This window comes from Ochlerotatus camptorhynchus, unplaced genomic scaffold (assembly GCF_037179485.1).
Source record: "Ochlerotatus camptorhynchus isolate MF236.1 unplaced genomic scaffold, CSIRO-AGI_Acam_v1.1 ptg000207l, whole genome shotgun sequence".
Classification (NCBI taxonomy): Eukaryota; Metazoa; Arthropoda; class Insecta; order Diptera; family Culicidae; genus Ochlerotatus; species Ochlerotatus camptorhynchus.
Window position 1 is genome coordinate 303,757 of NW_027040697.1, and position 17,885 is coordinate 321,641.

The following is a 17,885-nucleotide window of genomic DNA, read 5'->3' on the forward strand; positions in this document are numbered from 1 at the left end:
CGTTACACCGACTACGTGTCACCACAGTCCCTCAGCACTGTTCTTCTGGCAGAAGAACTACTTCTACCTGCCTGACACTTGAAATTGTCCAGACAGCCCACGATTAGTGGTCTGGAGATCACTTGGCACGAGGGAGACTTCTTTTTGTCGTCACCACGGCGTAGTCCGGACCCGTAACTATCCGTGTGGGGACAACTTTTCACTCACAAGATCCAATACGATTGTTCTCTGCGTCACCAACAACGATGCAATTCTCAGGTGTCACAAAACTAAATGGCGAACACGAAATTATTGCGACACATTCAACAGGGCATAACTTTTTTACCATTGGGTAAAAATCAACCAAATTTTGCATACTTTCTCATTCATGTGTATTGTGTACATGCTGTCAAACTCGAAGTCGTGTTTTTCGATTCAACGAAAATGGAGGTGAACCAACGCGAGTTGAGAGAACAAATTCTTTCCAAACACCTGGAATTTCCTGACCTGTCGCACCGGCAGTTGGGAAAAATGTTGAACATTCACCATTCAACCGTCTCCACAGTGTTGAAGCGGTTTCAGGAGCGGTTGACGTTGGACCACGGCAAAGGAGCTGGAAGAAAACCAGGACTGGAGAACAAAAAGACGGAGAGAAAGGTGAAGCGGATGATTAAAGCAAATCCCAACGTCTCAAGCCGTGATTTGGCTAAAAAGATCGGCATGTCGCAGAGCTACGTCCAGAATGCAAAGAAGAGAGCTGGACTACATACATACAAGGTACAGAACTTCCCAAACCGCGATGAGCGGCAACAATCGACGGCTAAAACTTGGGCACGGAAGCTCTACGAGAAGATGCTGACAAAATATGGCTGCTGTGTGATGGACGACGAAACGTATATAAAAGCCGATTTTAAGCAAATTCCGGGGTTGGAGTTTTTCACCGGCAAGAGCAACTTCGATGTGGACGACAAATTTAAGAAGAAGAAAATGTCGATGTTCGCCTCCAAATATCTCATTTGGCAGGCCATCTGCTCTTGCGGACTGAGGAGTGAGCCTTTCGTGACAAAGGGCACAGTAAATGGCGAGATCTACAAATCTGAGTGCCTCGAGAAGCGCCTTTTGCTGTTCTTGCAGCAGCACGACGAAGCTCCGCTATTTTGGCCAGATTTGGCATCATGCCACTATTTTAAAAGTGTCCTGGAGTGGTATGAGGCCAATTCTGTCCATTTTGTTCCAAAGGACATGAATCCGCCAAACTGTCCGGAGCTGCGCCCGGTGGAGCAGTACTGGGCAATAATGAAGCGGGAACTTCGGAAGAGCAAGAAGACAGTCAAAGACGAGAAGGACATGTTAAGAAAATGGAAAAAAAAACTGAGAAACTGGTACCGGATGACACTGTAAAGACTTTGATGGAGGGCATCAAGCGAAAATGCGTTCAATTTTACACTCAAGGCTCCATCGATTAACTTTTCTTTTGATTTTTGAAGTAAATATATGTATAAAACTACCCTAAAATTTTGGTTTGATTCTAAACATTATAAGAAAATTGGCATGACATTTTCGGTGTCGCAATAATTTCGTGTTCGCCCTTTATGCACTTAAAAATTATCGCCGACTTCGGTAATTTTTACCGAAATCTGAACACCTGAACTGTTCGGTAAAATTTATACAATTCAATTCAATTGCTTTTCAGCTACTTTGAAACTAAATTTCCACTAAAATGACAAGATTTGATCATTCAAACAAGGTTGACCATGTTTTGAAATTATTTCAACAATCGGAACAATCGGCACAGACCTACGCGACGAAATAAGCACTACGATTGGAAACTCGGAGCATGGAACTGCAAATCGCTCGGCTTCCCGGGCTGCGATAGGTTAATCTATGACGAACTTCAACCACGCAACTTCGAAGTCGTACCGCTGCAGGAACTTTGCTGGACGGGGCAAAAGGTATGGAAAAGCGGGCATCGAGCGGCTACTTTCTACCAGAGCTGTGGCACCACCAACGCGCTGGGAACCGCCCAAGGAACCACCAAGCCCGTTAGTAGCCCTCTTATCGCCCTTTGTGCAATATAAGGTTCTTATAGGGCTTTAAAACATTATATCAGCCATAAATCAGCATTATATCAGCGTTATATTGCAAAAAGGGCGATCAGCGGGCTTGTTGGTTACTTGGGCGGCTTTGTAGTGCTGGGTAAGATGCGCCAACGCGTTATTGGCAGCCGATCAACGCGAGGATGTGCAAGTTGAGGACTAAGGGCCGTTTCTTCAACTACAGCATCATCAACGTGCACTGCCCACACGAAGGGAGACCCGACGACGAGAAAGAAGCGTTCTATGCGCAGCTGGAGCAGGTGTACGACGGCTGTTCGCAACGGGATGTCAAAATCGGCGACATGAACGCTCAGGTAGGACGGGAGGCAATGTATAGACCGGCAATCGGGCCAACAGCCAACGATGCGTGAACTTTTCAGCCTCCCGTGCTATGGTAGTCCGAAGTACCTTTTTCCCCCGCAAGGATATCCACAAACCTACCTGGAGATCATCTGACCAGCACACAGAAAACCAAATCGATCAAGTTCTTATCGACGGGAAATTCTTCTCCGAAATTATCATTGTCTGCACGTACCGCAGTGCGAACATAGATTCGGACCACTACCTAGTTACAGTATGCATGCGCTCAAAACTCTCGACGGTGCATCACACCCGTCGAAGTCGAACGCTACGACCCAACATTGAGAAATTACTGGACGCCGGAGTTGCTCAGGACTACGCGCAGCAGCTTCTCTTGAAGATGGCTGGAGGGACATCCGTTCCGCCATAGGTAGTACTTCTGCAGCGGCACTAGATACTGCGATCCTGTACCGAAGAAATGGCTGGTTTGACGGTGAATGCAAACTGTTAGTAGAGGAGAAGAATGTAGCACGGGCGAGAATGCTGCAACACCGCACGAGATTGAATGTGGAGCGATACATACAAGCGCGGAACAGACAAAACTCGGTTTTCCGAAGGAAGAAGCGTCAGCAGGTAGACCGAGATCGCGAGGCGATGGAAAATCTGTACCGCGTAAACGACACACGGAAATTCTACGGGAAGCTAAATAGTTCGCGCAAAGGCTACGTGCCGCAAGCCGATATGTGCAAGAACTTGGACGGTAACCTTCTCACGAACGAGTGTGAGGTGATTGAGAGGTGGAAGCAGTACTATGACGAGCACCTCAACGGTGATGCAGCAGAAAACGAAGGTGGCACGGCAACAGACCTTGGAGCACGCGCAAAAGACGACAGACTACCGGCCCCTGATCTTCAAGAAGTTGAGGAGGAGATCGGTCGGCTGAAGAACAACAAAGCAACTGGTGTAGATCAACTACCAAGTGAGCTATTGAAATACGGTGCCCAAGCAACACCATTTGTTTCTAAGCGAGTTACAACAACCTTAGTTTGACTAATAGACGGTCTAAATTATGGACAACGCACCGCATATAAAACTTCATTGTACCTTAAAAAGCGCAGAAGGTGGAGTCTCTTTGCAACTTATGTTTGTGGCATAAGGTGTTGCAAATAAGGTGCATGTAACATGATATATGAATGACACAAGTTGTAAATGAGGTTTTAACTGACTTAACTGAAATGTTTCACTGAAATATTTAAAACAATACAGTGATGTTTTCGAATACATGTAAATGACATTCAAGTTAACCACACATATGTATTGAATATTTTTGTGAGGTGTTGCAGAAAAAGCATACTGATGTTTTTATTTAGACCGCAAAATCGGAGATGACAATCGTAGAAAAAGTAATTTATGAAATTAATTACTTTCAAATATTGATAACTAGTCCATTTTTTCAAACGCATCTAGTTTTATGGTGAAATTACACATTTTGCTTCGATTAAATATATACTCCTTCAAAAACTTACAAATTGATGCCACAAATTCGCATGTCTAAATAAAAAATTGATCTCTAAAATAAATATTTATATTCAAACTATTGGAAAACATTACAGCTGTAATAAGTATTTCACATTTTTATGTAAATAGGGTGTGAAACAGAAATAAATTGAAAAATAAGTTTATTATGTTTGTGTCTGGTGGATAACATATGGCTGCCAGTCTTACCAACAGCATTCTAATTGTGTACATTGCGGGTCAACATGTTCAGTACAACCATATTTATATGTATGTGCGGTTGTGTTTGCGAATGTGATTAATGTTTGGTTTCATTCTAACCGAATGAAATTAGCATGATGATGAGTACTTAAAATTTAAAATTATGTCTATAAAAAGTAATAATTAATGGGATGGTTAGTGGTCACTCTAAATAATGTACCCAGGCACTTTTTTGGCTCTCTAAGGCAAGGTAGCGCGCTGTTCTGACAAGCTATTCTGACAAGCTGGTAGATGCCACACACCGTCATATCAGTGGGCAACTTTAACACATCGATAGATCCATTTAATTTTAATTGTTTTAGCTGACAGAAAGTTTATTGAACGCAAAAATGATTAAAAACTAGTTTGAAGAAGTATTTTATGCATCTATTTAAACTTAAACATATTATTTTAGATAAAATAAATGTTATTTATTGTTATCAATTTTAAAAATCAATCAATCAATAAGTAAAAAAATAAATAAAATAAAAAAAAAAATTAAAAAGCTTGGAATAAATTACTTTAACTCGCAAACCTCCACTGTCTATTACTGAAAAATGCTAAAACTTTCATAATTTCGTCATTTTTGAACAAAATATTTTCATCTATCCATTGCAATAGAACCGCAAACTTCTCAAGTTTGGATGAGCATTGCAGTATTTAAAAAATCTTTTGATTCTGAAAATATTATGAAATGAAATAGTGTAAATTTTTGACATTGGGGGTTTGAAAATCAAACGAAAATTTACCGGTTCGATTTTTTTAGGTGCGTTTTGATTTTCTAAGAGGAAGACATCCACAAATTGTGTAAGGGTTTTTGAATGATCATTCAATCCCCCTCCCGTCCTTGTAAGACTTTGTTAAATTTGCAGTTCGCAAGCCATCCCCCGAAAATCTTTCTAAGATTTTAAAATTTTCAGCCTATCGTTAGATATCGATTTGGGTAAACTTTTACATGCATTTGCGGATTTAATGTATTTGGAGGTGTTTTGACATTAAATCACTTATGATAAAATTATGTTTTTCACCTACTAAATTTCATGTATGAAAATGTCAACCCTCCTCTCCCCCATTCCGTTACTAAATTTGTGGATGATCCCAAATGCTGTAAAAAAAAAATAATCCAAGAAAATCATTTTTTTTCCAAAGATTTCATAGAAAATTAGCATGTAACAATACGCTTTAAATCTCATCGAAGAAAGATGGACTCCCAACAAAAGCGAAAGGTTGATTTTCTGCGGCTTTTGAGTCCATCTTTGTGCGATGATGTCTGAAAAAAATGTATTTAACCGTCAATATTCTCTAGAAAAAATGAGAAAACTTGAGCTGTTACGGATTCTGAATAAATATACCAGCTAGCTGCTGCGTATCATCAATTTCTGATTAATACATAAATCCTTGCTTTTTCACCCATTGGTCGATTATAATATTACTATCCAATAATTAGTTAATGGGATCAATATTTCAACGCTTCAAGTTCATACTTCAAACCCTAAGGATTCAAACTCCCAGTTTATTGCGCGAGAATTAAAGCGATTTCATTACGTCGATTACGCAAACCGTAAGACTTCTTTTCATAATCACTGATCATAAAAACTGATCTTTAAAAAACTAGCTTATAATTATAAAGCAAAGATTTATAACGAAATTTTGACAAAATTCAAATCAAAGCCTGAACAACATTACACCATAAGAAAATAGAGTCAACCAAAATGAAGAACTTAATATAGTTCTTTAATGTCCTGCACCGATAACACATCGAAACGCCCTCTCATAACCATTAACACGTGTAAAATTCTGAATTGATTTAATTTTTTTAATATTTGGAAAATTTGTGAACATTCTCCATTATAGCAACATAATTTTGGTCGGTAGTGTACGGTTCATCCAGATATAATCCAGCTCACTGAACTGTTGCAAGCATGTCAAATAGTACGTTACAATAATGTAGCTATTTTTCAAGACATCATGAAAAGTTTACAACAAGTATTTTTTACGTTGCAGATGAGTGGATATTAAAAGTAATGATTCATATTGAACTGCAAAACAACACCGCAACGATTTGTCAACATAGCTGCACCATTACGTATTACCGATGGTATCCATGTTCCAGTTATGTTGAAAATAAGTAGCAACTGCGTAGTTTAAACAATCATAGAATTTGTTGAGTATGTGTGTGTTTTAAACGTCACTTGTCAATGTGCAATGTGACATCGAGCGGTAGCGACATCGGTACAGCTCCTCCGCCAGCAGCCATCAGGTTTCAGCATTATGAGCCACTACTTCTGGCAATCCACCCGCTATTTGGTGCCGTTTCCAGTTCGCCAGCAGTTCCGGCAAATACGAGCTCCGTCTCTAACGGATCTTCAACGGCAACAATCTCCGTTCGGCGGTATCAACATATTTGCTTCCCCCAGCTCACGCAACAACCAATCCATCGTCACTTGAGGCTTCTCACCGTTCTATTTAGCCCTTTGGAACACCCGGTCGGTTGATAGACTACGGCCACGCAAGCCGCTGTTGGCATCGTCTAAAGTCACCATCGTCCCCCGCCATCCGTAATCCTATCATCCTCGTCGTGGTCTTCCATTTCCTATGCAGATGTTAGGGCATGCATTACGATTTCTCCGCTTTTGCCAATGTTGTCCAACCATATTTTACAACATCAAAGTGACAAATCATATTTGAGCCATGGTAGATACTAGATGGTTATAACAAACCTTTACAGTGACAACTTGATTCAGTTGGTTGCAAAACGAAGTTTGAAAACTTACAGATTCATACGCTTAATTGGAACAAGATTGCAAATAGGTTTTTTAACACATCTTGGTTCGTCAACTTTTTAGTAACATTTCGAAACAGTTACTCAATAGGTGCAAAAAACATATAGTTCACACTCTGTTGCACCAAAGTTTTAAGAAACATAATGTTTTATGGAACTCTCATTCAACAAACACAACACAAGTTAGATTTGTTGCTCAAGTGTTTTATACAATATCACGTAGCATATAACTTCATACCAATTTGAGTGTAACATGTTTACTCCTCCCAATTGAGGCATGATTTGACAGTTTATCCAAGCAGTACATTGAAACAGTTGAGTTTCATTATTGTGACCTAAAGTAAATGAAGCAACAAAGTTGAAACTTTGTCGTATCAAGATGTATTTCCTGTACCATTAAAGGGATTTCAGGACAACTTAAATAAAAAAATTAAAGAATTGAGATGTTTTTGGTGTTGCTTGGGTGGTGAAGCACTGGCTAGAGCGCTGCACTGGGTAATTGCCAAGATTTGGGAGGAGGAGATATTACCGGAGGAGTGGATTTTTTTTTTCATATCTTTATTAAGGAGACTTTCAGCCGTTGGCTGGCTCGTCTCCGAATACCTCAGAGGGGGGTATTCCTAGAGGAGGAGTGGATGGAAGGTGTCGTATGCCCAATCTACAAAAAGGGCGACAAATTGGATAGCTGCAACTACCGCGCGATCACACTGCTGAGCGCCGCCTACAAGGTACTCTCCCAAATTCTATGCCGCCGTCTGTCACCATATGCAAGAGAGTTCGTGGGGCAATACCAGGCGGGATTCATGGGTGCCCGCGCTACCACGGACCAAATTTACGCGATTGGGCAGGTTCTGCAGAAATGCCGCGAACGTGCCCACACATCATTTGTTTATCGATTTCAAATCCGCATACGACACAATCGATCGAGATCAGCTATGGCAGATTATGCAGGAGTACGGATTTCCGGACAAACTGTGTGATGTGCGTTGTTCGAGTATCGGGGACACTCTCGAGTCCCTTTGAATCTCGAAGGGGGTAACGGCAGGGTGATGGACTTTCGTGTCTGCTGTTCAACATCGCGTTAGAAGGTGTGATCAGAAGAGCTGGGTTAGACACGAGTGGCACGATATTCAGGAAGTCCATCCAGCTCCTTGGTTTCGCCGATGACATTGACATTATGGCACGGAACTTTGAGATGATGGCGGAAACGTACATCAGACTGAAGGCTGAAGCTAGACGGATTGGACTTGCCATCAACGCATCAAAGACAAAATACATGAAAGCAAGAGGTTCTAGGGAAGACAATGTTAGCCTCCCACCCCGAGTTCAGATTGACGGTGACGAAATCGAGGTGGTCGATGAGTTCGTGTATTTGGGCTCACTGGTGACCGCCCAAAATGATACCAGCAGAGAAATTCAAAGACGCATTATGGCAGGGAATCGTGCTTACTTTGGACTCCGGAGGACGCTCCGGTCGAATAAAATTCGCCGCCGCACGAAGTTGACTGTCTACAAGACGCTGATTAGACCGGTGGTCCTTTACGGCCACGACACCTGGACTATGCTCGTGGAGGACCAACGCGCCCTTGGTGTTTTCGAACGAAAGGTGTTGCGTACCATCTACGGTGGAGTGCAGATGGATGACGGAACGTTGGGTAGGCGAATGAACCACGAATTGCTCCAACTGCTCGGAGAACCATCCATCGCCCACATTGCAAAAATTGGGCGACTACGGTGGGCTGGGCACGTCGTAAGATTGTCGCATGACGACCCAGTGAAAATGGTTCTAGAAAGTGACCCAACAGGAACAAGAAGAAGAGGCGCACAACGGGCAAGGTGGATCGACCAAGTAGAAGGCGACCTGCGGACCCTTCGCAGACTACGAGGCTGGCGAAGTTTGGCCATGGTTCGAGTAGAGTGGAGACGACTTCTTCGGACAGCAGAGGATAACAAGGCCTAAGCCTGATGGGTAAGGTAAACTAAATCGTTTTGCTATGGAATGGCTATATTCACATTTAGAAAAGAAATGTATTTTTTATGAGTTTTCTTTAAAAATCTCATAGTCGCTAGGAGCTAAACGGAGCCAAGGGACTAACATTTTTTTTAATTTACGTTTAGGGGGATTGAGTTTTTAACTTTTCTTCTCCTGTTTCTTGCTTCTTCTCCATCGCTTCATACTCGTATAGCTAATTCCAATGCTGCTTCCGTTGCTGGCACCAGGTCGGTTGTGGTTCGGTGTCGATTTCGGTCACCGGGGTCGCCACGTCCATTTTCATCATCTCTTCAATGTGTCAATATGAAACTTACTCTGAAAGTTTCGATTTCACGGAAGATCATTTTGTTTTACTAGAATTAAAAAATAATTAAATTTGCATTAGAATTTAAAGAACCATCACTTAGCGGTGCCGGTGGTGTTATTACCTCTCACCCAGCAGGCCTGGGTTCAATCCCAGTCGGCGTCGCCGAGTTGTTCTGAGGCATAACATCTCTGATTTGGAAGGGAAGTAAAGCCGTTGGTCTTCGGTTCATGAGTTTGATGGGTCAATAGGTATGGTCCAGGTGTGGGAGCTGCCTCCTTGGCGTCAGTAGCATTGGTGCTCAGCATGGAAAACAAGATCGACGGAAAACAAATCAAGGAAAAAAAAGAACCATCACTTAATTATGACAAACACAAACACTTCAAATGTTGGGTAATATGTTGAAAACCAATTGGCGATATTTAACCATTTCCTTTCAGATTTTAATGGTGTATATTATGAGTAAGATAAAATATAAGTAGATTTCAAATTGGAAGGCGTCATTGGGACGTTACTAATGGATATTTTTGGTTGCTATTTAAAATTTAGTCGATTGCTGAATTTATGTATGGTCCCAAATAAGGGGCATTTAGGCCGACATTACATCCATTTCCCCTTTAACGAAAATTAGCGATTTCGACGAAGTAGCGCTCTACCCTATCTAATTTCGTTTACGGAATCCAACTTTTCTTTATGCATTTTATTCTAACGTCAACAAATGTGATGTCACGTTTGAGCTTAGTACCCATCCCGCATGTATCACAAATTATCACGTTCCTTCAACCCTCCATCTATAAATGCGTGACGTAATTTATGACTGGCCCCCAATCTGCACGTTTGATTGCACATTTCGTTCAGGTGCGGCAACAAAGCAGTTCCATCCATCAACTGGCTTTGGAGTTTGAACAACTTTGGGCTGGTTAAGTGCTTTCAATTCACCCCCTGGGGCACAGACTGTTGCAATATGTACAGAACGAATACATGTTTACCAGCAAAACAATACGGCTAGTATTGCTGCTGTTGGTAATTCCACTTGCCGCTCATATCGTTTTGAGAGTGATGAATTATGATGGTGACGTGGATTTGTGTGTGTCGTTATTACTTATCAGCTTTAAGAAGCTGGTTTACACCATCACACTCTTCGTTGTTAGTGCTAATTCGGTTGATAGTGAACTCATCCACAGCGTGATGATTGCGTTATCAGCTGCAGTCTGAAAAAAAAGTCGCGTTAATTGTCCTAGATAGCAAAAATATTGAATCAATTTCAATCATTCGGTGTAACCAACCACGAAAGAGAGAGCCCACAGAGGTGATTAAAATTATCAATTTTGCTTTTTACCGCATAATCGATTCAATGAACCGTCCTGATCAGAGGCGCTATATTTTCATTATTTTTCAGATCAGGGACATCTATATTTTCATTATTTTTGTAGGAAAAGTTTAAGTTTATAGTACATTTAAAATTTTAACCACATTATCTTCTTGGGTGTCGCCCCCCTAAAAATTACACCCCGGAGGATCACTCCCACCAGGCAGCGCCATTGATCCTGTTCATCCTTATTTTTTGTGATTTTTTACACTGAGCAAAAATTGACTCAATATTTGAGTTTAGACCTCTGCCACAGAGCTTTTACTTATTGATCTCGTCAGAGAACGATTTTCACTATTTTTAAGTTTCTGGCCTATTTCGGTCCCACTGCCGTCAGTTCCCAGTCACTTGCTTTCAGATCTGTTTGGCAATCAATTAGCAACCCAGCACATAACAGAAGTGGAACTTCCGATCAAAAAGTGGCGCCACTTTTCATTGGCGAAGACTAGCGCACCTAGCGGTAGAAGGCATCTTCTGCCTGCAGTTAAGATAGTCAGCATGCTATGATAATGTGAGTGCGTATAGAAATCCCGAGCCACCTCCACAACGCATCGTTTTTTGAGCAGAAAAACGTTTCACTTTTTGATTCACCAATTTGTTTGAACACTCCCTTCTGTTCCTTGAACCCAGGATGGCCTATCTATCTCCGAACTCATTTGATTCCTTCTTCCAGGCCCTGCCGATGGTGACGGTGATTGTCGGCAAGAAGAACTACACTGCCTCGTCGTGCGATGTCCTGACCTGTTACGATGGGGTCCACGAGGAAAAACGTGCCCAGTTCGATAGCACCAACATTGCCAAAGGTGCTCCAAAGTAAGTCACTGTATGATGATGATGATGCTAGACAACCACCAGAGAATAGTGATTAATTTTAAGCCCTACCAACATTATCTTCAAAAGCCACCAGAACGAAACAGTGCTGCTACTACTGCTGCTCATTGGATGCATCCAGACGCTGCAAATACAAATTTGACACTGGTGCACGAAATTTTTTATTTGGCGATTTGTGTTGGATTTTATTAGTTTAAATATGTTTATTCATTAATTCTTCTATTGAGTTCTTTTGAGACAATAATCTCTGTAACGTTTTCAGCTTCAATTGATAGTCTGCACAGAATGTAGATTTTTCTCCACTCCATTGTCCACTTTCATTGGATGTTAAGCAATTCAATGTATTCCTCAACTGCAAAAACCAACGAGTGCGAGTTCTTCCCCGAGGTTGACGATCTCGTCCGGGATCCACCCGAGATGGTAGTCTTAAATCATAGCCATATCCCGGAACCTTTCGGGACAAGCTCGAGTTAGGCTATTGTGGTCCTTGGCACTAATTATGACTAGTAATCGACTTTATTTTTCATTATTTGATTTGACAACAAATAATGGATTTTTGGATGGTCAAGGATGTAGTCAAACATCTCCAAAAATGTGTTTTGTGAATCTTGTACTTGATTTTATAAGCTCGTGTTATGTTCAGAAGGTCTCGAGTAAATATATCTCATTAACGCACGCTATGTCTGAAGGTACTATTTTTGCAACATTCATGTACCTCAGATTTTTCTTCACAGGATGTTAGTGTTGATCCTAACAATCAAATCTGAGATGGTTTTAAAATATTTCATCTAGGGTTTTTTGAGAAAACGTGTTTTGAAGTTTACAGAGTCGACTATGAAGACGCATATGGATTATGTACCACACAAAACTTTTATGAATTTAAAAAAAAAAAACAGTTAAATAAGGTTCATAAATTGATTGAATTAATCTAAATGGCATTAAAGAAGTTCTCTTTATAAGTAAGATCCATATTGATTATGACGACTTTGCGCAAAATCATTTTATATTTTTTGGTAACACAATATCTTATTTAATTTCTCTTTCCTCATGAGAGTAAAAGAAAAAAGAAACGAGCAGGACAGTCCGTGACAGCCACGTAATCATAGTAGGCATTGGTTTTCGTCCTGTTTCGTGTGTTTTTTTTTTATAGATGTATCGTGTAGAAAATCTGGAATAGCTAAGAAACCTCATGAAGAAAATTGATAGTTCGCTTGATGTGCTTCGAAAAAGCGACTCTGTAAAAAAATCATAACAGACGTCGCCATTGTCGTCGTGGAAAGATTTTTACCGGAGTTCAATGAAGGATATGTCAGGTATCTGGAAGTTTTCTGTCCGGTACTCAGCAAGTGGTGAAGGTAGCACTTGTCATTGTCACCAACACATCCTGAGGAGTGTAAAATTTTCTTGGATTTTTAAAAATAAATAGAGATGTTTAACTCAACGGTGAGATCGAAAATAAATTCTGGCAACCATGACGAATTTGTTTGAAAATCGTTTATCCGATAATGACATAATACAGGAATGAAACTCACATGAGATTAGCTACTCTTGCCCAGTGAGTTTAGGTAGCTCTTTTCCTTGAGTTACTACAGAATTGCTAGAGCTTCATTGCAGTTCCCATATTTTGTCCAAGGAAACTTTCAGGAAGGTTCAGTGACTTTCTAGTAAATTCTGCTTGGGATCTGTTATGAATATAAGGAAAGTTCTGCAGACTTTATACAAGTTCTTCCAAAGAAGCAACGAAATTCAACAACTTTCAGAGAAGTTCATTGAGCTTCAAGGAAGCTCTACAAACTTCAGGAAAATTCTTTAATCTTGAAAGATGTGCTTCGACCTTCAGAGGAAAAGTTCTATAAACTTCAAGAAAATTATGCGAACTTCAGGAACGTCTTGTGAGCTTCGGGGGAGTTCAATGTCCTCCTGGTAAGATAAACAAACTTTAAGAGAGTTCTGTGAACTATAGCAACATTATATGAATTTCAATAATGCTCTGCAAAAAGTTCTTTAAGCGTGAGGAAAATTTTGCAAACTTTTGGATGGTCTGTGAACAACAGGGAAAATTTTATAACATTAGGAAAGTACTGTGAACTTTAAGAAATACCTGAGAATTTCAAGAAAAAAATGCCAACTCAGAGACGTTCAAAGAACTTCAGGAACGTTTAAAGAATTTCATCGAAGTTCAACGAAATTAAGGAAAAACTTATGAACAGGGCATTGAACTTGAATGTTACTTCCATAAGCTGTCTCATCGGGACGTTGGTGAAACAACTCTCACTCCATGTCTTTGAAACCAGGTACAATAGAGAGAATTTCGTGCTATACCTATTTCTCATTTACGCTTTCCTTGTGAAATGTGATCAAGGGCATGAGCAAAACAATCAATGTTTTTCAATTTTTTTAATACCATTAAATGTTTTCTTACAGTTGTTTCTTTTTACCTTTCATTTAATATTTCGATCTTTGAAATCGAATTAGTGGTTCAAAAGTTATAATTTTTTGAAAAACGTCATTTTTGAAAATAAAATCGATTGTTTGGACCACCCTTACGTTGAAATGTTCACCTTTATGACAAAATAATTTAAAATTGTGATAAGAAACATAACTACAATTTTTTACCATATTCTGAGAACCACAATATCGTGTTGCTATGGAATGGCGGAATAATAGTAAATTTAGGGACTAAACAATTGTTTAATTTATTATTTATTATTAAATTTAAACATTATGAGATCCTGACAGAGCTACGATATCTGACGGTATCTTACTGTTTCATTGAAACTTAATATTTTGACTACTTTAATCCCCTTTTGAATCATTTTCATATTTCGATTCGTAACAGTTTTGTATCGTCAATAGTCCATATACGCCCTCATAAACGGCTAGGTATACTTCAAAATACTTTTTCTCAAAAACCCAAGATGAACTATTTTAAAACCTTCACAGATTTGATTATTAGGATCAATACTAACTTCCTGGGAAGATAAAACTGAAGTACATGAAAGTTGCAAAAAAGTGCCTTCAGACATAGCGTGTAACGTTTGTTGCTGAACATTATTATAATGGGCTGTTACCTACTTCGACTATTTTTAAGTGATTTTAGACCACCCTCGAAGTATATAATCATCCATATTTTTTTTGTAAATCTGTCACATAACTAATTTTACACGTGACGGAATCCGTCTTTGACATAAAAGATGTCATGTCATGTAATATTAGGTGCTCTAAGACTAAAAAGTTCGTTGTTCGACGAAAAGTACGTTTGATTGAGCTAGGGGAATTTACGTATTCTCGGCAACCTAAGCAGCGACCTTCTTTCTATAGCCTTTTTCTCTATGGAACGCACACATATGCAGTATTGGTTTGTTTACAATCTTTTGCTGCCAGCTGCTCTAACAATTTCAGTCGAAAGAATTGTCAAAAACTGTTTTGAAACGCTTTTACAAAGCTCCAATCTTCTCTACTGAGAGCGAGTATTGTCGGCAACCAGTTTTTCTTCGGCAACCGTTCCATTTGAACTGCATGTAAATCTGCTGTTCTATTATCGGCAACTCGAAATCAGCTACAATTTGTAGAGCGTGTGTTTCATTTCAAGAAAACCCTGCTAGATTGCTTTTTCTCAGTGGTAAAAATATAGTCAAATTGAAGCTGAAAGCATAAAGAATCGTTTGCATGCATTCAGCGAAGTGTTTTCGTAAGAAAATCCAGTGAAAAAAGTGTTTCAATTTGGGTTGCCGAAAATAGTCTGTCATGCCGAAGCCGTCATTTCCCCTATATTTCGCGTCTGTTATGACTCAAATTTATGTCAAAATTGACACTCGTGTATGTCACTCTCAGAGCACCTATATTGACATGATTTTTTTTTTTCTAAGTGTGTATTCTTCAATGCAAGCGGTGTAAGTATTTACTTTATTTGACATATCTCAGGTACCCAAGTAACATTGCAAGTTTTATCGAGGTCTTAAAGCATGCTATAAGTCTAAATTACGGTCTTCAGAACCCTTATAAAACCAACATTGTTACTTGGGTAATCATGATCATATTCAGTGCTGTTGTCATAAAATTTGAGCCAAGCACCGTTCTGATTCATATTTTAGGCAACAGTGTTTCAAACAACAGCCTTAAAATTAATGGTAATAAATTATATTTAAGAACCCTGCTATTGAACTAACTACGATGATATTTAAGTGACAAAATCAAATCTTTTCGAGAAGAAGTGTTATTTAACTAAAGCTGCAAAGATTAAAATTTCGTATACTTTGTGGATATTACATTACGTTACAAGTATTTCAAGATATAATTTTACACTGTACGAAAGATGAACGTGTCCGAAATATGAATCATATATACAAGAGCTTTGAGTGGATTTATTGGCAACACTACGAATCAATTGAAAGTTTCAAATCCTATTCTACCTAGGATCAAAGGTTTACCAAAGATTCACAAGCCAGGAAACGAAATGATGGAGATAATCTCGGCTGAAGGATCCCCCACTCATAAGCTTGCCAAATGGCTAGTAAAGGAATTTCAAAATATGCCTAAACCCTTTTCCACTCGCTCAGTTAACAGCACACAGGAATTCGCAAGTCAGCTTCAGGCATCAGGAGAGATTCGGGGAGATGAAGTCATGGTTTCATTTGATGTCACAGCACTTTTTCCGAGTGTACCAGTAAAGGAAGCCATCAGCCTTTTAGAGGACTGGCTCCTATGGGCAATCCGCTTTCTCCATTTTTATGTGAATTGTTCTTGGCTAACCTAGAAAATACTCTGGAGGATAGGAATTTGTTTCCCAAATGTTGGTATAGGTACGTGGATGACATTTTTAGCATTGTCAAAAGTGAAGATTTATCAAACATTTTGGAGGCCATAAGCAACGTTCCAAGGACATCAAATTTACTCACGAAGAAGAGAGAGAGACGGCAAACTCCCCTTCTTAGATCTTCTCATCATCAGGGAAACGTCTTCGCTCAATTTCGAAATATATAGGAAACCAACAAACACAAAGAGAGTAATACCAAGCACTTCAAACCATTCCCATCATCACAAAATGGCCGCTTTTCACCACATGGTTCACAGAATGCAAACTCTTCCTCTTAGCGATACAGGCAAATCAAAGGAAATAGCTCACATTTTTGAAATCGCTAGTAGGTATCAAGAAAAAACAATTTAAGCAGTAATCGATAAAAGAACAAGGGATCATTTTAGGCGTATCGACAAAAACATTACCAAACCATTGATTTCGAAGCTTAGAAGTTTTGGCCTAGATTTAGTATTCAGCAGCTGGGCGAATGAGATGAAGTCACTGTAAGGATCAACAAAAGATTTAATAAATTTCTTAGGGAAAGCCGGAGTCTACGCAATCTCCTATCCAGATTGTAATAAAATCTACATTGGTGGGGGCGACCCCGGCGTAGTGGTTAGCATCCATACCTCTCACACCAAAGTCACGAGATGAAATCTCACCCCCAGACAAGTCACGAATGACCCAAGAGCGTTAAAGTATAATTAAAAAAAAAATCTACATTGGTCAGACGAACTTTGGAAACAAGGTTTAAGGAACACATCGCAGATGTAAAAAAGGCTTACAATGAGATGGATAAAGGACTTTATTATGAATTTAAATCCAAGGTTGCAGAACATATCGCTACAAAGGGGCACAATTTGACAAAGGATAACATTAATATCCTGCGGAGTGTATCTTCGCTTTGGAAGCTAGACGTAGCAGAAAGTTTAGAAATATTTCAACATAATCCATCAGCATTGCTTAATAGAGATCAAGGAAACTGATACTCAGTCCACATTGTGCTCTCTTGCCGTGCGGAACGATTTGCTTTTTGCTGAAGGAAGTGTTACTACTACCTAAGGCTACAACCAATTTAAACAGCACTTTTCAGTGCTCAGCCTGTAAAATTTCTATCTTGTTCAACTCTTATTTCTCTTCGATCCTTGTTTGGACCCTACCCGTGGTAATCCTTCTTGGATATTGATTTGGAAAATTCCTCTTCGATCCTTCAGATTCTTATAGTAATCTGCTTGGAAGTCGATTTGGATAAAAAAAAGGGGCAAACTCTTGACCCCCCTTCTGACGAAATTAATTTGAGTAATCAATTTGATTTGCTCACGGATGATGAGAATGATCCATCATCCAAGAAAAAATCTAGTAAACTTTCTCGACTATGCCAAGAAGGAAAATATTCTCCCTATTGTGATAACCACTTCCGATTTCCATGCTCTTCGCATGGAACTTTTGAACTTCGTGAAAGTTGATTTTTCACTACAAATTGGACGTCGGGGTGAATGCCGTGTATTGGCTGAAACCTTGGATGTATTTAAATGTCTTCGCAAGTATCTTACTGAGAAGCAGCACAAATTTTTTACTTACGACACCAAAATTGAACGTGTGTTCAAGGTTGTCATGAAAGGACTGCCCAGTGGTGAATCCCTGAATCAGATCAAAGATCAACTGGCAAAATTACTTG

General features: G+C 39.6%; 1 protein-coding gene across 2 annotated transcripts in view; it reads left to right on the forward strand.

Moving 5' to 3' along the window:
* Nucleotides 1-17,885, forward strand: part of LOC135703042 (galactokinase-like) — a 267,293-nt gene that overhangs the window by 200,161 nt on the left and 49,247 nt on the right. For both annotated transcript variants that reach the window (XM_065224150.1, XM_065224149.1), the window contains exon 3: nt 11,252-11,391. In XM_065224150.1, coding sequence (XP_065080222.1) covers nt 11,252-11,391 — 140 coding nt within the window. The remainder of the gene's footprint in view (nt 1-11,251; nt 11,392-17,885) is intronic.